The 21,423-nt window shown below is 35.7% G+C and overlaps 1 protein-coding gene across 4 annotated transcripts in view; it reads right to left on the reverse strand.

The window, feature by feature from the left end:
- Positions 1–6,052: 6,052 nt before the first annotated feature.
- The window catches only part of LOC114053693 (interleukin-7-like), a 55,481-nt gene continuing 40,110 nt past the window's right edge, over positions 6,053–21,423 (reverse strand). Inside the window, exons 5-7 of one of the 4 annotated variants that reach the window (XM_027876814.1) lie at positions 14,053–14,127; positions 13,538–13,585; positions 6,053–6,729 (exon numbers count right to left, since the gene is read on the reverse strand). In XM_027876814.1, coding sequence (XP_027732615.1) covers positions 6,706–6,729; positions 13,538–13,585; positions 14,053–14,127 — 147 coding nt within the window. In that variant the 3' untranslated portion in view covers positions 6,053–6,705. Of the gene's footprint in view, positions 6,730–7,614; positions 7,637–8,844; positions 9,955–13,537; positions 13,586–14,052; positions 14,128–21,423 lie in introns of those variants that run through there. The other 3 variants (XM_027876815.1, XM_027876812.1, XM_027876813.1) reach the window with 3 other exon arrangements.

Raw genomic sequence — 21,423 nt, forward strand, 5'->3', positions numbered from 1 at the left:
TGCTCTTGATCATGTGGTAAGAATACATCTATTTTCTGCCTCAACCATTATTCCCATTTTTTTCTGTACTGTGAAATCCCCAAATTTAATTTCTTGCTCTTTACTTCTGAGGTTGAAGAGCCAGAACCCTTGTGATATTTACCCTCACCTTTTGCTCCTGTTTTCTTGTAAACCTTTATACAAACTGCATGAATGGTCAAAGTATACAGTTACAGAGTTCCAGCCTATTGTTTTCAATATTCTATTAATATCTTGAGTGGACTGGAACTGGTTCCAATTAGTACTGACAATCCATTGAGAGATGATGGATCTGGAAATTTCAATACCACTGTGTTCTACCAAAAGCAGAAACTTCTTTGTGATATTTCAAGCTTACTTTGATGTACTACACTCCCTAAAGTCAAATTGTTTAAAAGGTTATAAAAGCATTTTTATCCAGTGCCTCTTATGGAATGACTGGAACATGATGATTGTGTTCCACTGTCTATGATAGGGTATTCCACATCTTCAAGTTTTACTGTCATCTCTATGTGAGGTTGTCTGAATCCAGGTGGAATAGAACAATCAGGAATTGGTGTTTTTTGGTTTTTGTTTGTTTGTTTTTTAGGCAATTGGGGTTAAGTAACTTGCTCAAGGTCACACAGCTAGTAAATGTCAAGTGTTTGGTCTGAGGCCGGATTTGAACTCAGGTCCTCCTGACTTCAGGGTCGGTGCTCTATCCACTGTGCCACATAGCTGCCCCCAGGGATTGATGTTAAGATCATGCTCTACCTCTCAACTTTCTTTGTTCAACTCTGAACTTCCAGAGTGCATTCCTCAGCTTAGTTTCCTTGATGTATACAAGAGAAAGTATTCTTAAAGTGACTGGGACTGAAGTTTTGCAAGGCAGGCTATTTGATGGACCTCCTTACAATTTCTAGAACACTCAACATAGACTATTAATTTGTTACAAGTCAATGGTTTTCTTTTGTACAACTATGTTTTGGGATACCCTTAAATCAATCTAATCCCAAAGTCCTTTGTCTATTGAGATCAATCTGGCCATGCTCGCTCTTTCAATGGAGGCCATTTCTCTTCCTAAAAGTCTAAGTAAGTGGCTAGCCACTCACTACAAGGATTTGGGTGGTAATTCCCCTTTGTACGGAATGAGACTTCCAAACTTTGTAATGGGATCACTTGAGTTTTTGCAAGTATTCCTAATGTGATTCAAGAATTCCTCTTCCTTAGGGCCTACAGTTATTCAAATGAAGGGCCTCTGATACTCTTCATTAAACAATTCATCTTTTTCCTTCTCAGATGCCTGCCAATCCTGTAGTACTTCTGTTGTACACTCTGTCTTCTCCAGGAGGATAAGAATTCTGTCCTGAGAAAATTCCTAATCCTGGACCTAGCCACAAATAAAACTATCTATGCAGTCCAAGGGATCTAACCCTCCCCTTTTTCACAGGTAGTGTTCCTTTGTATGACTCAGGAAAACTAATTGATAAGTCCCTTTTTGACATAGTGGACCTAGCTATGCTCTATCTTCCTGGTCAGAGATGCCTCCAAATGTTCTCTTCAACTTCCTTCCTATCAGGCACTCTTTAAAGCCCTTATTTTCTTGATCAACTCTTTCTCCTCAGGAGAGAATTGGTAGATCAGTTCCTAGGTACTGTCTCCTATAGTCAACTAGCTGATGGCTTTGGATGATCCAGTGGTTTACGTAATTTACAGGGTGTATAGAGTGATCTTCCCAGCTCTGATTTTGACCTCTCTATTCAATGCCCTTATAATCATCCTCATTTTTATTCTCTGAGCCCATACCTTAAATTAAGAGACACTTATGATCTTCTCATTTAACAATAATACAAACTGTGGGAGAATTCTGGGAAGATGGCAGAGAAGGTCAGAAAACTTTTGGCTCTCCAAATTTCCTCCACAAAAAAAGACAGAATATTGCTAGTGGAAATAAACAAAAGTGAGGGTAAAGCAGTTGTTCTGAGACAACTTGAGAAGACCCTAGGAAAGTCCCAACCACCAGGGGTAGAGGTTCGGCCTGAGTGAAGTGCAAACACTTCCAGGACAAATCTGTGGAATCAACAAACAAGGAGCCCTGGTGGTAGCTGGGGTTGGGAGGCAGTCAGCCTGGACAGTGGGGGGAGGGGGGCAGGGTGGGGAATGGTTTGACTTCTGAGTAGGAGAAGACTGAAGGACTTTTCACTGTCAAGGGAAGACAAGCACTGCTATGCTGACCAGATGCATCCCAGGCTGGGCTGCCAGTGTTGGGGAGAAGGAGCTAGCACAGGTATGGTGAATGTAGTAGCAGAGGGACAGGGACTTTGCTGCCTGTGGGCACTTACAGGATTGCAGAATCCCTGGTTTTAGTTCCATGGCAGAGAGTATAGTTGTAGTTTGCAGCCACTGGAGGGACTGCAGGGAGCAAGATCATTTGCAAGACAGTGTGTCTGGGAGCCCTAGCCATGGCTTATGAGTGGTGTGAGGAGAGCCCTGGAACAGAGCTTAGAAAATAACAGTAAGAAGGACCTGAGACTTATTCCCCATACCTCAGGACTAGATCTTGATTACACTAATAGCTGCTAAAACAAACAAACCAAAAAATAAAAATAAGTAAGCAAAGGAGAAAAAACCCAACATAGATAGCTACTATGGAGATAGAAAAGATCTGAGTTCATATTCAGAGGAAGATAATGGAGCTAAAAAAGCCACACCTTTTTCAGTGAAAAATATCAAATGGTCCCAAGCACAAAAAGAACTCTTAGAAGAACTTAAAAAGGACTTTAAAAGTCAGAGAGATTGAGGAAAAAATAGGAAAAAAAAAGAACAATCCAATAAAATTAAGAAAATCATCAAAAGAAAGTCAACCAATTTGAAATAGAGAATCAAAAACTTAAGGAAGAAAATAATTCCTTGAAAACTATAACTGGGCAAACGGAATCTAAGAACATTCTAAGACACTAAGAAATAATAAAACAAAATCAAAAGAGTGGAAAAAAGAGAAGAGCATGTGAAACATCTCATCAGAAAAAACAATTGATCTGGAAAACAGATGAAGGAGAAACAATATAAGACTAGTCTTACTACATGAAAATTACAATAAAAAAGTATCTTGATACAATATTAAAAGAAATTATCAAGGAAAAATGCCCTGAAGTTCTAGAACAAGAAGGCAAAGCAGAAATAGAAAAAAAAAATCCACCAATGACCACCTGAAAGAGATCCCCAGAAGGAAAACTTACAGGAATATCACAGCCAAGTTTTAAAGCTCCCTGGTTAAGGAGAAAATATTGCAAGCAACAAGAAGAAAACAATTTAAATATTATGGAGCTACAATAAGGATTACACAAAACCTAGCAGCTACTACTTTGAAGGACTGTAGGTCTTGGAATATGATATTTTGCAGAGCAAAAGAGTTGGGGTTATGACCAAGTGTAACTTACCCAGCAAAGTTAAGTATAATCCTGAATGAAAAACAAAACAAAACAAAATCATTTAATGAACTAAAGAGTTTCGGGTATTTGGAACAAAAAACAGAACTTAAGGGAAAATCTGACATATAACATCCAGGAGAAATATAAGGTAAACATTTAAGACGAATTATAAGGGACTCAGTAAGGTCAAATTATTTACTTCTCATATGTGAAAATATCAGCATTTTTATGACTATCATCATTTGGGTAGTTTGAAAGAAAGGCTTGGGCTGAGCTGAGTATGATGGGGCAAGTCTAAAAAATAAAACAGCATAGGGAGAGATTAAAAAGGAGAAATTATCTCATGCAAATGAGTCATAAAAGGAAAAACTGACACAGAAGCTAGTAGAGGGGAAGACTGGTAGTGCTGAAACCTTAACCTCATTGGAAATGGGGTAAAGAGGGAAGACCATATATACCTAGAAGGGTATAAAAGTTTTCTAAATTTAGAAAGAAATAAGAGAGCAAGGGGTTGGGGCAGGGAGAAGATAAGAGAGGGACTCTTGGAGGGATGGATAGGTTAAGGAATGAATAGGAGGGCAAAGTAGTGGGTAGAAGTAAAGCAGAGGAGTGAGGAAGGGAATAGGGTGAGAAGGATGGTGAAGAGAAATAGGAAGAAGGAAAATAGTCCACAAGTAATTAATAGCCTAGAATGTGAATGGGATGAATTTACCCATGAAACGGAAACTGATACTAGATTAAAAATTTGAATTCAAAAATATATTGCTTTCAGGAAATGCTATAAAATCAGAAATACACACAAAGAAAATAAAAGTCAGGAGTAGAATTTATTAAGTAAAAAAAGCAGGGGTAGTAATCATGATCTCAGACAAAGTTAAAGCTAAAATAGATTTAATCAAAAGAAAAATAGGGAAACTACACTATGTGTCAGCAATATTATTCAATATTGTTTTAGACCATTTGAAATAGCTAGACAGTATAAAATACTTGAGCGTATACCTGCCAAAACAGACACAGAAACTATATGAATATAAACATAAAACACTTTTGATACAAATAAAGTCAGATCTAAATAATTGAAATAATATTTATTGTTCATGGATAGGTAAAGCCAATATAATTTTTAAAATTATGATTTTACCTAATCTATTGATTTAATGCCATCCCAATTAACTTACTAAAAAAATTATTTTACTGAGTTAGAAAACATAGCAAAGTTCATTTAAAAGAACAAAAGGTCAGGAACTTCAAAGAAATCAGGGGAAAAAAATGTAAAGGAAGCAGATTCAGTAGTATCAGACCTTAAACTATATTAAAAGGTGAGGGCATTGTTGAAGTATAAAATGGATAATTTTGATTACTTTAAATTTTTTCTTGTATCAATAAAACCTATGCAGCAAGAAGGAATGCAGAAAATTTGGGAAAAAAACTTTCATAGGCAATCTCTCAGATAGGATGTAACTGAGTTCGAATATTGCTCTGCTGTAGGAAATGATGAGCTGGTTGATTTAGAAAAACATGGAAAGACTTGAACTTATGAATGAAGATGCTATCCACCTTCAGATTAACAAATGACAAGTGGAAATAGGTATAGCATGGTCTTACGTATAGGTGTATGAGTGTATATGTATATATATGTGTATATTTATATCTATGTAACTGTATGTGTATATATATATATATACATACATACATGTGTGTATGATGTGTGTGTATCTGCTGTTAACTGTAGCCTTCTTTAGAGCAGGGAGGGGAGGGGAAAAATAAAGTAAAAAGTGCACAGCAGAGAACAAAAGAAAACTTACAAGGAAAAAAAGAAAAACTGGGCAACTTTGAAAACAACGTGTAGTATTTATTATAAAGGCTTTCTTGAAATGAAAATTTATTGTTTTATACTGAATCCTCTCATGTTTTGCTGTGTAAGTGGTAATTTTTTTCTTTTCTCATTTTGTATTTAAGATAAAATAAATTTTAAAAATTTACAAAGTAAAATAACAAAAAAATCACAAACCTTTTCAAGTAACATATACCATCTGATCAATATATTGATCCATAATAATTATATTATACTCAACAAATTGACCAATGTGAAGTAAAATGGACGTGCAATATTATGCCATTATTAATTCAAGAAGCAATACTCTGATACTAGAGTAACAATAAAACAAATATGCAAATAGCAGCAATGATAGTATTCCATTTGCAACATGAGAGGCAATTATATGACATTTAATGTCAATATTGTCATCACTGAATGCAGACTTTCACATATAAATTCAACATAGGAATGTAGCAGTTGAGTGCAATGAGATGAAATTACACATTGGAGAATTATCAACCAAATATGATAAATAAAAATGAAAAAAGGAAAGAAGTTCAAAGTAAAATAAAAAGCCAATTATTTCTTCAGGATAAGCTCTTGCTTCTTTCTTTAAAAAATATTGTTTAACATTTTCTTTTTAAATTTTGAGTTCCAGATTCTCTCCCTTCTACCCCTCCCCCAGACAGTGAGAAGGCAAACAATATATCAATTATACATGTGAAATCATGCTAAACACTTCCATATTAGCTATATCACAAAACAAAGTGAAAGGAAAATTTAAAATGAGAAAATTATACTTCAGTTTGCAAACAGAGTTTATCAGTTCTCTCTCTGGAGATGTATAACATTTTTTTCAACATGAATCAGCTTTCACTTCTAACAGTGTTGGTATGCTTCTGGAAGTATGAGTTAAAATCATTTGACTAAAAACTACCTTTCCGGGTTCAGCATCCTTTCTCCCTAGTCCTGCCCTCTGAGCTGTGATTCTCTTACTCAGTGACCTTGACCCTACCCCTGCTGCAATGGGCATCTGTTTTTTTGTTTTTTTTTAACTTGTTCAGGATGGAAAAATGGGAAAAGGGAAAACTTGCCTGATGGGCCACCTTATATACCAGATATATCTACCGTCAAATTATCTTCCTCATTTTGTGTCCAGATCCAGATTAACTTTTACTTCTCTGCTTTGAGGAAACTATACTAACATATATCAACATGAACCATGATTCTCAAGGACCAAAGATAAAGCATGCTACCCACCTCCTGTGAGAGTGGTGATGGATTTAAAATGTAAAATATGATTTTGGGACCATTTTTGGACATATTCAATGTGCAAATTTGTTTTGCTGGACTAGGTATATTCATTATGAAACTTTCCTTTTTTTTTTTTTGTTCTCTCCCCACCTCCTTTTTCTCTCTGTCTCTCTCCCGTCCTGAAGAAATCTTCATAAGATGATCTTATTTCCCAATACTTTGATTCAACTGCAAAACACAGGCATAGACACACACACAGAGTCATTTTAACCACCTGCACAATAGTCCACAGAACATTAAATGTAAAAGAGTAATAGCAGGATATCAACCTGTCCCAGGACCATTTATATCTGAACACCGCAGAATTAAGATGAAAAGAGATAATAATAACAATAATAGTCTTAATGCTTTAAATTTTGCAAAGTGCTTTTTATACGTTATTTCATTTATCTATTAGGCATCCAATGTGAAATAATTTACATTTCCTCTTACTTTATCTTAAAGTAAAATTGTATCCTCTGCTTTGGATAAGCAATTATTATAATTTATAACAATGGAACAGTGATCTCATCAAGGCAGGTATTTCCTCCACTGGTGTAGACTGTAACACATCAGTGCCTTTGCATCCTATGCATAATTATTTTCGATGCTCTTTTGTAAGTCGTCCATAGGAGATCAGCCCAATGGATTGGAAACCTTCCCCTTGATTTTAAAATGTTCCAGCTGGCTGCTAGTTATATCTGGTGCTAACTATATAACTGGCCTACCTTCTTTTGCCTTCACACATGTCCTTAATAGTGTAATTAATGATACTTCTTACACATAATGCATCCTAGGTGATTCTTTGAAGTTACCATGTATCCTTATATCATGCTTTGGGTTACTTGACATGTCTATTCTTATGAAATCATGGTTTGACATGAGTCATAGCCTTATGACATTATCAGGATATTAAAAACATGGAGTTATGTAGTAAGACCAATTTCCAATAATTGAAAATGCTGCAGAAATCTCCAAATGCAACCCAGTCTTCTCTCCTCCTCCTCCTCCTCCTCCTTTTACATTCTGGACTCAGCTCAGTTCAAGTTATCAACAAGCATGTATGCTTACAATGTGCCAGGCTCTGCACTTAATGCTGGAAATACAAGAAGAAAGACAGACAGTGTTTCCCCTCAAGGAGCTTAAATTCTAATGGGGGAAGATAACACATAAAAGGAAGTTGGTGGGGTGTGTGTGAGGACAGAAGAGATAAATGTAAGGAGTACAGGATGGGAAGAAATGAAGAGATGGTTAGCCTGGACATCTTCCTTCAAATGGAATTTCTGGGAAGAACCATACAATCAGAGGGAGAGGCTTCAGGGGCAGAGGGTACATCTAGTATGTGAAGTCCAGGGATAAAGTGAGTTTCCAAGGTGAAAAGGTTTCTGTGGTATGGTAGAGAAAGTCCAGAGAGTCAAGAATACAGCCTGAAAAGGATTAGAACGTGTATTTCAATTCAATAAATATTCAGTCAACTGCTAGGCACTATAAGGGGACTACAAAAAGAAATATGACAAAACTTTTGACATTTATGTACATTAAATGTGAATTCACTATCAAACAATACAAACTATTACATCAAGTGCTAAATGTAATATAATAAAATAAAAATACAGAATGCAACTTTAAGTGTTAGGAGACAATCATGGTGATCAAAAATATCATCCAGGAGGCAGAGCTTGACACAGACCTGTTGAGGTCAAGAGTAAGAAGTTTCAGGGAGAGCATTCCAGGTGGTAGGAATAGCATGACCCAAAGCATAACAGCAGGGATAAGAAATAGGAAGAGACATTTAGAGATAGAGCAGACCTCAGAAATTATGTAATCTCAGCCCCTTAATATGGCTGAGGAAGACATAGAAGTCCAAAGACATTAAGTGATTTTGCCAAGGGAACAAAGGTAGCAAATAGCAGAGCTGAGATTTGAACTTGGGGGTTTCTGACTTCACATCCATTGATGTTTCCACAACATCACAATGTCTGGTTGAGTTGGCGAGTCTGCATGCCCTGTTGTTTCACCATTACGTGATGTAGCGCCATGAAGAGACGAATCTGATTAGAGTGGAAGGGTATGGACTAGGGAGTGGTGGAAAAGAAGGCTAGATTGATTTTATTTCTTCTCTTAGAAGAACAAATGCCAATCACAGAAAATAAAAGAAATTATTATACCATATTATTGCATATGTCTTTTATTAAGAAAGGAGTAATGTTATTCAAAGCAATAATCATAAGAATCTATCAAAATATATATACAAAGATATGTAGTAAAAATTAAATATGTACATATCATCAATAAAATGTCAATATATATTATTCTCTGAAAAAATACTCATCATATCAAGGTTACTTAGATAAATTTTACTATGTACATAAAGGTCAAAATTAATTTTTCACTAGAGTGAAAACTGTTCTGACAGCTTGTATTCTTCACTCTCTTAACACTGTCTTACATTTACCTCTCTGGACACATTGCATCTCTCAGGGGAATGTAAGCTCCTACAAGACCAGTACTATGTTTGGTTTCTGTCTTTTCATCCCTGATTCTTTGAATAGAAGAGGCCCTCTTCAAATACTTTTCCAATTGAATTGAATGGAGATTGACATTTTATTTTCAAGTTGTTCTGTCTCTGTCGACAATTTCTGCTTCATGGAGCTCTTTGGTTTGTGTCTTGTTTGCATCACTGCTCCCTTTTTAAGAAAAGTGAGCATCCTCCTCTTCTCTTGGGTATTTGTTAGTTTCCCAGTGTCAGATGTGAAGCATGTCTTGTAGCCCTGAAGATGACCTTTTCCCCCACTCAGTACAGTATAATGGAAGCTAAAGGGTCACTGAATTGTTTAGTGAAAGAAATGAAATGTTAATTGGGAATTCTGCTGTACTTTTTTTATATTGCACAAAATATATTATTATACTAGTTCTTTGTCTGAAGTTTTCAGCTGAGCAGTAAAAAAGCAAAAATCCTTACAAGTTACTGCAACAGAGAACACAGGAGATTAGGTATTTTGTTGTTATGCACGTGTAATCTGTTCCAGAATAAAGGCATGTCCAGGTCGTTATCAAGTAGCTTTTATTGTGAATTATCATTTTCTGTTTCATTGGTTTGCTTCTCTGTCTACTGGTGTCTGCAGTGGAGTAGAGTAGAATTCACGGTCCCTTGCTCATGGTGCCATAGCTTTGCCAGGATAAATACAGCAGCTTCTGGCATGGAGATAGATCAGTGTGAGCAGATGAACACTTGGTGAATGCAAGTGAAAGGTGTTCAAATCATGGGGCTTCTCTGCCATCACAGTTGTGTCAGTGCCCATTGGCGTTCATGTTCAAAATTTTCCTCCAGCAATTGCTAACATCGGATATCATTTTTTGTATTAAGCATAAACATTTATTCTGTTTTTTTCTTTCCTTGGAAGATTTTTCTCCCTATAATGACAAATGAAAATTTCTATAGCTTTCATCTTCACATGAAACACAATTAAATTATTTGTTGTTGCTTAGTCATTTCAGTTGTGTCTGATTCTTTGTGACCTTATTTGGGGATTTCTTGGCAAAGTTATTGGAGTAGTTTGCCATTTCCTACTCCAGCTCATTTTACAGATGAGGAACTAAGTCAAACAGGATTAAGTGACTTGCTCAGGATAACACAGGTAAAAAGTGTCTGAGGCCACATTTGAACTCAAGAACATGCGTCTTCCTGGCACACTGCACCATCTAGCTGTCTGTGATTAAATTATATGCACATATTTGTCTTAAACATTTCTTTTCCCCTCTTCTCACATTATCATGTAAAGGCAGCTAGGTCATGCAGTTGGAGTCATGAAGCCCTGAGTGCCAATCCTACTTCAGATATGTAATAGCTGTGTGACCCTGTGTGAGTTGCTTAACCTCTCTCACCCTCACTTTTTCATTTGTAAAATGGAAATAATAAGTACTTACCTCCCAGGGTTATTGTGAGGGTCAATAACACATATAAAGAACTGGGTAAAACTTAAGGTTCCCTAGAAATGCTAGCTATTTTTTTTGTCTTTATATCCCTAGTAACAACAAGAACAACAGTAAGTAGTCGTATTATTACTATAGCTAGCATTTGTGTAGAACTTTAAGGTTTGCAAAGACCTAGGAAGGAAAAGGAATAGGAATCGGGACTAGCACTGCTATTTCATTGATACAGGCAACACTCGGGTGAAGAAATTTCTCTTGCTTTGTAACTTAAAGTTATATATACATATATAGTCATACATATACATATATGCACATGTGTATATGCATATATGGTTATAGGTAGTCACATATATGTGTGAGTGCATGCATATATTTAGAAAATAATATATGTGTATGTGTATGTGTATGTATGTATTGTGATGTGTGTATGTGTATGTATTGTATATGTATGTAGAGGTACATAGGTAATCAGTCCTACCAAGGTACCAGTGAAAAACTGCTCATTTCCAGGAAAATTCACACTAAGTATGGAGAAGTTAATTTCTAGGAGATTGGCCAGCAGGTGATATACATAAAAAAATAATTACACCAAAGTACCACTTTAAAGTTTATGTATGTATAAGTTATATATATATATATACACACATATGTCTACATATATGTATGTAAACACACATATATACACACATATTTATAAATGTGTATCTGTGTCTGTATATGTATACACACACACTTATCATAAATAAGGGCTGAATAGCTGAGAATGATCTTGGAGGAGGGAAGATTCTAGGAAGATGGTAGAGTAGGTCAGAAAACTTTAGGCTCTCCAAATTTCCTCCAAAAAAAAAAAAGACAGAACATCTCCTCAAAGTGAACATGGAGCAGCAGAAATAAACAAAAGTCAAGGTAAGGCAGTGGCATCCTCAGGCAATATGAGAAGACCCCAGGAAAGATTGGACCTCCAGAGATGGAGGCTTGGCCTGGGTGAAGTGCAAACACCTCCAGGCCAACTCCAGGGAATCAATAAACAACAAGTCCTGGGGGCAGCTGGGTTGGGAAGCAGCCTCAGCCTCAGGAACTTTCACCTCATGAACAGTGTGGGGGATTGGAAGGCTCAGTGGTAGGAGGAAGCACCTTCCTCTGTCAAGGGACACCAAACACAGCTGTGCTGACCAGATGGGGTCCAGGTGCTGTTGTGGGGGAGATGGAACTGGCACACACCTGGTGAGTGGGGTGGAGCAGCAGGGCATGGACTCTGATGGCTGTAGGCAGTTACAGGAGAGCAGAGTCTCTGGTTTTGGTTCCAGGGTAAAGACAACTGTTGAAATTTGCAGCCTCTGGAGGGACCACAGGGAGCAAGAGCTTTTGCAGGACATTGTAGCTAGGGCCTAGCTTTATGGATGGAAAGGAGTGTCCAAGGCTGGAGCCCCAGACAGAGCTCAGATAATAACAGTAAGAAGGACCTGAGGTGTGGGGCATAATTCCCCATACCTTTGGACTAGAACCAGAATATCAATAATAAGCTGCTAAAAATAAATTTAAAAAAAGAGTAAGCAAAAGAGAAAGAATCCAAGTAAAGAGAGCTACCACGAACTTTCATAGAAAATCTCTCAGATAGGATTTGATTGTAATGGAATACTGCAGTGATATAAGAAATGATGAGCTGGGTGATTTAGGAAAAAAAAAAAAAACATGGAAAGACTTGGACCTACGAAAGAAGATACTATCTACCTCCAGGGAAAGAAATGACAAATCAAAATATGCATAATATGGTCTTGCATTTACATATATATGTATATATATATATATATGTATGTGTGTGTGTGTGTGTATATATATATATATATGTATATGTATATGTATTCACATGTTTATATTTAATTGTAGCCTTCTCTAGGCCAGGGGGTTGGGGGGAGAAGGGAGGGAGAAAAAAAAAGAAAAGAAAAAGTACACAGCAGAGAATAGAAAACCTAGAAGGAAGCACAGAAAAGCTGGGTTGCTTTGAAAACAATGTGTAGTATTATATAGGGTTCTGTGAAATGGAAATTTATTACTTTATATTGACTCCTCTCATGTTCTGCTGTGTATATGGAAATGTTCTTTTTTCTCATTTTCTATTTAAATTTAAGATGAGTAAAAAACTTAAAAAAATAAAGAATGGTCATGGATGAACTGCACAGGGCTGAAAGCTGCCACTAAAGAGGCAGAAGGGAGGGTCCCATGGGAGCCCTTTAGGGACAGAAGCAGCAAGTCACAGATCTAGATTTCTGTGGAAGGAGCAAAAAAGGCAAGGGATACATTCCACATTGGACCTACAGAAGGCTACAGGTTGGCAGACAAAAAGCCTGAACACCATTAAAGGCCATGTTCACGATTTATCCAAGTCGGATTTGAGGGAGAAAAGTGTAGCTATTTTATGACCAATACCACATTAGGAAAAGTTCTTGGAATTTGTATCTTTGTAATACAAAGGTCCTGAGCTAAGTCAGCTATGCTATATAAACATCACTTCTATCACATTTTTTTCTATGCCCCAAAGAATGTTAAAAAATATAAAGATCAATGAGAAAGAGAAATTTCTCCTGTATTTTGGGGAATATATTCTTTTCTTTTGTCTTCCTTCCATGTTCTCTTTGTAATTTAAAAGCATAACCAGTCTGAGAAAGATTGCTAATCCCCAGTCAGAAACTAACTTGAAAGCAGTGGATTTAATATGTACAATGTGGCATGTTCTCTGTGGGTTTGAGATGTCATAGGGGCACTGTGGGATTGGACAGGGTGAATCCTGAAGGGTATAAAGATTCTTCAGGTGGGCAGACTGTTTCAGCCAGGTTGTTGGGGGAGCATGCTTGCTCACTTCTTCTCCACTTCACTTTTTAAAATTTCAAGTTTCAAAATAATGCAGTTCAAAAAGGACTCCTCTTAATGAGGCAGGGTTCTCACCCCTTTAATAAAATCATATATAATTCTTTATAAATTATATACAGAAAAACAAAGTTAAAAGAAACACGGGCATGAGTTTCTTTTGAGAAACTAGGATGAAAATAAGGATATTAACTCTTACCAGGATCTTGAAGCAGGGCCCTCCTGTCTTTTTCTCTGTTCCATTCACCTAGGGGAGAAAAATATGTCATGGTCAAGATGTGATGCAGGTTGTAAAAAAATTGTATGACAGAAACTGGTATTGGCTTTGAGTAAGTAAGTGAGAAAAAAATGCAATTCAAAAAATGCCTCTTTAATGAGGATAGTTTTTCAGCTCATAATGAAAACCACAAGGAATATTTTATGAATTATATACAGAAGAACAGAATTGAGGTGAAGCATGGACATGGATTGCTCTCCACAGGGAGTGTGATACAAGGCAAAAGCAATGGATTTGGAGTTAGAGGACCAAGGTTCAAATTCCATTTCTGTCATTAATGACCTATGTGACCTTGGGGAGGTCATTTGACCTCTATGGTCCTCTGTTTCCTCATCCAAAGAAATAGGACGGAGGAGAAGGGTTAGTCTGTTTGGCATGTGAAGGCTTAAATTTATGATCTTAAGAAGGAGGCTGAATAAAAAAAGATCAATTCTTACTGTACTCTTGGTGGGAGAGACTTCACTAGTAAAATGGATTCTTCCTATCTTTCTTTCTACTTTTTTTTCTTTCTCCTAAAAACAAGACAAAACCAAAATATGCCATAGTTTAGATACTGATGATCAAACTTTGATTTTTTTTTTGTTGATCTTTCTCTCTCAATGATAAGAATGGCATCTCATATTAGTTTAGTCCATAAAGTCCTGATGACAGAATGCTAACTTTTTATCACCTCTAGGATCAAATAAAAAGATCCTATTTGGCATTCAAAGCCCTTCATAACCTAGCCCCCTCCCTCCTTTCTAATCTTCTTACACCTTACTCTCCAACACTTACTCTTTGATTCAATGATACTGGCCTCCTTGCTGTTCCATGAACAAGATACTCCATCTCTTGGTTCCCAGCATTCTCTCTGCTTTCTTCCATGCCTGGAATGTTTTCCCTCCTCCCCCTTGACTACTGACCTTCCTGAGCTTTTCTTAAGTGTCAACTAAAATCCCACCTTCTATAAGAAGCCTTCCATCAACCCTTTTTAATTTCAGTGCCTTCCCTTCCCCAACTCATCTTAATTCCAGTGCCTTCCTATTATTTATTTCCTATTTATCTCAAATGTAGTCTGCTTTGAACATATTTGTTTGTATGTTGTCTCCATCCATTAGATTGTAAGCTCCTTCAGGGCAGGAACTGTCTTTTGTATCTTTTTGTCTCCCCATTGCTTAGCACAGTACCTGAAACATAGGAGACTCTTAATAAATGTTTATTGATCAATGTTGGAAACAGACCAGTGAAGAGGAGTAGGAAAAATAACTTAGTCCCTGGACATACTCATCCCACTATTATTTAATGACAGTAATCAGTGAATTATTTATTGATCACTCAGGTTATGCCCAGCACTATGATAGGTAAAATAAGTATTTCCTATGAGTTACATAGAAGAATTATAAGATGTGATCTCTGGTTGCAAACCAATTGGAGTTCAGTTAGAGAGGCAACTCTGAGTCACATAAAATAAGAAAACAATTCCAGAATGGATTGTGAGGTACTAACATCTTTCTAGTTAAACTGTTACCTAAATTTTATTTTTATTTTGTGTTAAATGTGAATTACTTTCCTATTACATCTTCTTGGACTTTTTAATTATCACATAGAGATGGCTATGGTTTTTGTGGATTTATTTTGTGTCCTGTTACTTTAATGAAGCAATTGCTTCAGTGAGTTTATTTAGGGACTTTCTGGGTTTTCTAAGTAAATTATCATGTCATTTGTAAATATCAATAATTTTGTTATCCCTTTGCCATACTTTTAATTTTTTCCTCTCCTTTATTACTATTACTAGCATTTCTAGAACTATGTAATATAATATAGTAGGAGCATAAAACTAGGCTGTAGCTCATGCTGGCTATGTCTGTGTCATGGATTTCAAGGAGAGAAGGTCCTTGCTTTACATCTCTATTTTTAGGAAAGCTTTTAGCATTTCTCCATTGCACATAATATTAGCATTTTGTTTTCAATATATACTTTTTATTGTATTAAAATTGACCATTTTATGCCTATTTTTATGGCATGAATGAGTGTTATGTTTTGTTGAAGGTTTTTTTCCCTCTACATATAATGATATGATCATAAGGTTTATGGTATTTTGGCTTCAATAAAGTTAGTTATGTTAATTATTTTCCTAAATTCACATCTCTGGAATATATCCACTTTGGTCACAGGAATGCTTTTTTTTTTCTTCCTCTGGATATATTCATATAGTCTTTTTGATAGAATTTTATTTAAAAAATTATACCAATATTCATTAGTGATAGCGGTCTTTAGTTTTCTTTCTTTGTTTTATCCTTACCAGGTTTAGGTATAAGGATGTTTATCAATCAATCAGTTAGCATTTATAAGATACTACGTCTGTGTTAGCAACTGTTCAAGGAACTGGGAATAGAAAGACAAAAAATTAAAAAAAGAAATAATTCTAGCAATCCAGGAGCTTAAATTCTATAAGGGGGAGATACACTAATACATTTTACGAAATATGTTCTGAATAAAAAAAGTAGTGTGGTAGAATTTTTAATTTTTCCATTTGTGTAGAATTAGTCACTCTTAAAATGTTTGATAGGTTTTATCCATTAATGCATTTGGATCAGAGGACTCCCCTGCCCCCCCAGTAGTTCATGTATGATTTCTTCAATTTTATTTTATGTGAGTAGTTTAAGATCTTTATTTCATGTTCTGTTAATTTGGATATTTTATATTTCTATAGATAAGTTTCCATTTATTTTCCATTTTTGGCTTTGGAGCATATAAGTGTGTATTGTCAATTCTGATCATTCTTTTTCTTTCTTCTCTGTTATAACGTAACCTTGTTTTTCATTTTGGTAATTTGATTTTTTTCCATTTTTATTCTTATCGGGTTTGCAAAAACATTTATTAATTCTGTTAGTATTTTCAGAGAATCAGCTTTAAATTTCATCATTTCTACATTTGATTTATCTAATTTTCAAAGTTTTCAATTTTGTGCTTAACTTGTTTATTTTGTATATATATTTAAGTTTCATACTCTATTCTTTTTGTTCCTATTTTATTAACGTATGTCTTCAAAGATACAGTTTTTTTTTCTCTAAGAACAGCTTTACTTTCATCTCAGAAATTTTGAAGGGTGCTCTTAGTGTTATCTTTTTTTTACATAACTTTTACGTTCCTCATTCATTCCTTGATTCACTCATTAATGCAGGATGTCCTTATTAAATCTCCACTTGGGTCTGTATCTTTTGTTTATATTCTCTGTATTAATTACTATTTTGTTGCATTATTGTCCATAAGGATTTGATGAATATTTCTCATTTTAACATTTTTATAATTTCTCTATATCTGTATTCCCTTCTCTTTTCAGTCATTGATTTGTTATTATTATTTTTTTAATTACACTACTTTGATGCTAGTTTATTTCCATTGGAGCTCCCTTATTCCTGTTTACCTGTCCTGTCCCAAGTTCCTTGAATAGGCTTAAATTGTTCTTTTTTATCATTTTCCCCATCTTTTGACCATTTTCCCTCACCATCTACTTTAAAATGTCTTGGCTTCTTCTCTCCTCTAATCTCTTAAGATTTTTGTTTTTACAGTACTCTTTTCTTTCAATTCAGACACTTTAAAATATGCTTTGATTTGCAGAATATATTACTTTGGGGTGCAGTTTGAGTTCCATTGCTTTTTCGAATAAGCTACTTCATTCTCTCTGATTTCTTATGACTAAGTAATTATAGGTTATTCAAACTAATATGAGGGTTTTGTTTGTTTTGCATCTGAAGATTTTTCTCTTGGCTGCATGTACAATTTATTTGTTGCTGGAATTATGAAATTTAACTACTACACGCCTTAGTATTTCAAACATTTTTTTTTCTTGGTAACAATCTGTGAATTAAATTATTTAGTACTTTGTTATTTATAATAAAAAAAGGTCTGAACAGTTTTCTTGTGTTATTTCCTGAACTACAGTATTCAGAGTTTTTTATATCATATTATTCTGGGAGATAGTGATCCCCAAGTTAATTCTATTCATCCTGTCTTAAAGGGTAGTTTCTTTGCACTGTAAAGCATTCATGCATTCCTTAACCTTGTTGCCTTTTGCTGCTCTTCCATCACAGTTTCGTTCACGTTTATATTTTTGTGTTCCAAATCTTTTATTCTCTGTCAAACAGAATCCACTTTGGTGAAAATTTCCACCACGTAGTCCATGTTTTTTTTTGCCTTTGTAGTTTTGAACTCAGCATTGAGAAGGGTGATTCTCAACTTGATCTCATTCCTAATTTCTTTTTTTTCCCCCTAATGTTCTGTCTGGAATTTCTTACTCTTGTTCCATGGTCTTTGGGAAATCCTCAGGATTCTTACTTTCACTGGTTTTACTTCATAATATACGTGTTCAATGTTCCCTGTACTTTTTTTTTTTTAATTTTTACTTAGCCTCTGTGTTGGCTTATCTGTGAGCTAGATTTTTACTGAGGCATTCTCCTTTAGCCCTTTTGGCTTTCCACTCCTTCCTTGTATTCCTAGTGACTTGTCTGTGTTGTTTTTTCCCTCATCCTGTGACCCTTCCACATCTTCCACTATTGCATATATCTCAAACATGGGCATTTTCAGCCTCCCCACTTTAGCAATTATGGAGGCACTGCTTGTTTTTTTTTTTCTAGAGTAACTTCTCTGTGGAAAGGACTGAGCCTAGGTAGAATTCTATTCCCCTTTCCCTCTGACAAAGAATCTCTTTTCCCTCTTAAATTGGCTCTCTACCATGCTATGTGCTATCTTCCTCTTCTGTTCTAGGTGCTTTTTTTCCCCCATGGTCTGTACTGAATCAGTATCTGATGCCTCTACTGGGAAAAAGGGAGATTTTAGTTGAGTCATTGTCAAGGTGGGACTCTGAAGCATAAGACTAGGATATAGCTCATTCTGGCTATGTCTGTGTCATGGAGAGCTGGAAGGTGAGAACTCTTAAAGGGTGTTCTAAGTATTTAAGATCTCTGATGTTATTTTCAAAGTTTTTTTTAAACCTGTTGAGAATTTTCAGCTTCTTTCCTTGTAGATTCAGCTTCAGTTACTCTATATCTTACACATGATTTCTTTTTCTGAAAATTATTTAATTGTGGGAATGTTTGGGGAAAAAATTACTCAGCCATCTTGCTGATCCCTTGATTTCTTAATGATGTCCTGCATTTATTACAAAGCTTTTGCTTTTAGAGTCATGAATATCTCTTCTTAAACAAATCACAGAATTAGAATGACTGAATTTGAGAGTTGGAAGGGATTTCAGCTGCCTGTTAGTCTAAGCCATATCCAACTGGAATCCCAAGTATAACATATTCCAAAAGTGGTGGCCTTGGTTGAAGATCTCCAACAAGGAGCTCATTATCAGAGCTGTCATTAGTATCACGTCACTGGATCTGACTATTCTTTCTCTCTGATTAGAACAAGGTAGAGACTGGAGCCGTATCTGGTAAGAATTCAATGTGAACCACAATGTATCTTGTAAGGGAAGGTACAAGATGATCTCTAGGAAAAAATTAAAAGCACTGGAAGCTTTTGTCTTTAATGCTTTCTTTCTTTTTTTCCCAGTCCACTAGCACCTTTTAGTACCCTCCATGACCTCTGGCCTCTTCTGTTGCCCTTTGGCTATCCAGATCCTTCCCACACTGTAAGTTACCAGCACCTGAATAAATATTTCTGGGCTCCAAATTATCCTGTGTCTCCAAAGGATCCCTTACTTCCTCACTTGTCCCTGATTACAAAAACTCAAATTATGGTCATGCTAGGTACTAAATTACATTATTATATTGATCTAAAATAGGTACTTTTTTGTATGCTGTCACATTGGCCAAGCATCCCTTTGTAACTGTGTGCTTTATTTGTTTCTTATGTTGAAGACTTTAACTGATATGTTTCTGAGAGAGAAAAAAAAGGTGTTGTCATCTTAGTTTCTTAGGAAGCCCTAAAACCAACTTTTCTTGAGGCAACTATTTAGTTGTCCTCATAAGGCACTGAACAGGGGAAAGTGACTGGAAAGTTCATCTGTCCTCCAGATACTGAAAATAAGGAGAGGGGAGATGTTGGAGTTCTTTGGCTTGTAGTGTAGCATCTTTGCTGCTCTTGATTACTTTAGTTTCTGGACCCAAATATTTCTAAGTATATGATTTCAGGAATAAGTGGTGCTGCATGAATGAAGAAAGGGAAGTGTTGTACTGACTCTCTAAAAAGGGAACAATACAGTATGTATATACACCAGTGAGCATGAGTTTGATTCCTGGAAAAATTCTAAGAAATATTATTAAAAGGATAATTAGTGCACACCTAGAAAAGGAAACAGTGATCACAGAAAGGTAGCATGGCTTCCTCAAGAACAGATTGTTCTAAACTACCTTCATTAGCTTTTTTTACAAGGTTATTATTCGTTTACCTCTATTTTAGCAAATGACAAGTTTCTCAAGCTATGCTTGTGGATAAGATGATGAGGTATGGGCTAGATGTTGGATTCACAACTGGTTAAATGATCAGGTCCAAGCAAAAGTCATTCATGGGTCAATGACAACTTGGAAAGAGGTTTCTAATAGAGTGCCTTAGGTACTTCATGGCCCTATGGTCCTATGAGGTTTAAAATGTCTATCAATGATTGTATAAATAGAGATGATCTACTTGTTAGATTTTCAGATAATACAAAGCTAGGAGTAACAGTGAACAATAATGACAGAATTAGGATCTGAAAAAAATGGCAAGTTTTAATAATAGTTAAGATCAAGTAAGATGAAATTGAATTTATATGAATGTAAAGGCTAAAACTTGAATTAAAAAATCGACTTTAAGGTATAGGCATTATGTGTCTGGTTAAAAGTTCATATGTACAAGATCTGAAAGTTTTAGTGGCTAGCAATTTAAGTCAACAACATGATATAATAGCCAAAAAACCTAATGCAACCTTAGAATATATTAAAAGAGGTAGTCACCAGAAATAATCGAAAGGGGATAGTGTTACTGTTCTCTGACCTTATCAAACTATATCTGTAGTTCTGTTTCTTTTAGAGAAACAAGCACTGGCTCTGGAGTAACAGGACCTGGCTTCAAATGCCCCCTCTGACACTGACAATTTACATGGTCTTAGGTAAGTCATTTGACCAATCTTAGCCTAGTCTCAGAAGGCAAAGGGAGTCAGCTCACAAGAGACAGATGGGATGCCTGCCCCAGGTAAATGCCTCTTAGCTTTGTCAGCTGTGCTTTCCAGACAGACTGCGTCCCTGGTAAGACTATATACATGGCTGATCAATGCCCTGAAGTTGCAGTATGTCTGATGGGGGCTATCTTAGTCAGGGCCAGCACTATGGCTATTGTCATTAGAAACTGACAATTCTTTGGATAGCAGTAAAACTTGTGACTCTAAGAGGTATTTTAAAGTAACTTTATAAGAAGTAGTTTAAAGTAAATTTATAACAAAGAGAAACAATTCTACTGAGGAAGGAAAAGAGGAGTTTTTCAAAGGAATCAATGTGGATGCATAGAAAATTTACCAATCAAATAAATAGCTTTTTTAAAAAGATACATACAGAACATAAACTGAGTTTGTCAAGAAATTCTAGTTTTTTTTTTCTTTTTTAAATCTATACTGAAGAAAAGAAGTGACTCGGAAAAGGGCTGGGTCTTCTTGGGGTGAAGGAACTGATGATAACTGACAACAGAGAGAAGAAAGAAGCTACTCCATTATTAATTTCTTTCTGTGTTCTGTGCTAAAATGATCTTTGCATTAAAAGAAAACAGAAAAAAATGGTTTATTGGGAGTTGATGCCCCAAATAAGTAAAAAGATGATAGCAAGAGAGAACTTATTTTCCTTTGATGAATTCAA

This window comes from Vombatus ursinus, unplaced genomic scaffold (assembly GCF_900497805.2).
Source record: "Vombatus ursinus unplaced genomic scaffold, bare-nosed wombat genome assembly UNPS02014812.1, whole genome shotgun sequence".
NCBI lineage: Eukaryota > Metazoa > Chordata > Mammalia > Diprotodontia > Vombatidae > Vombatus > Vombatus ursinus.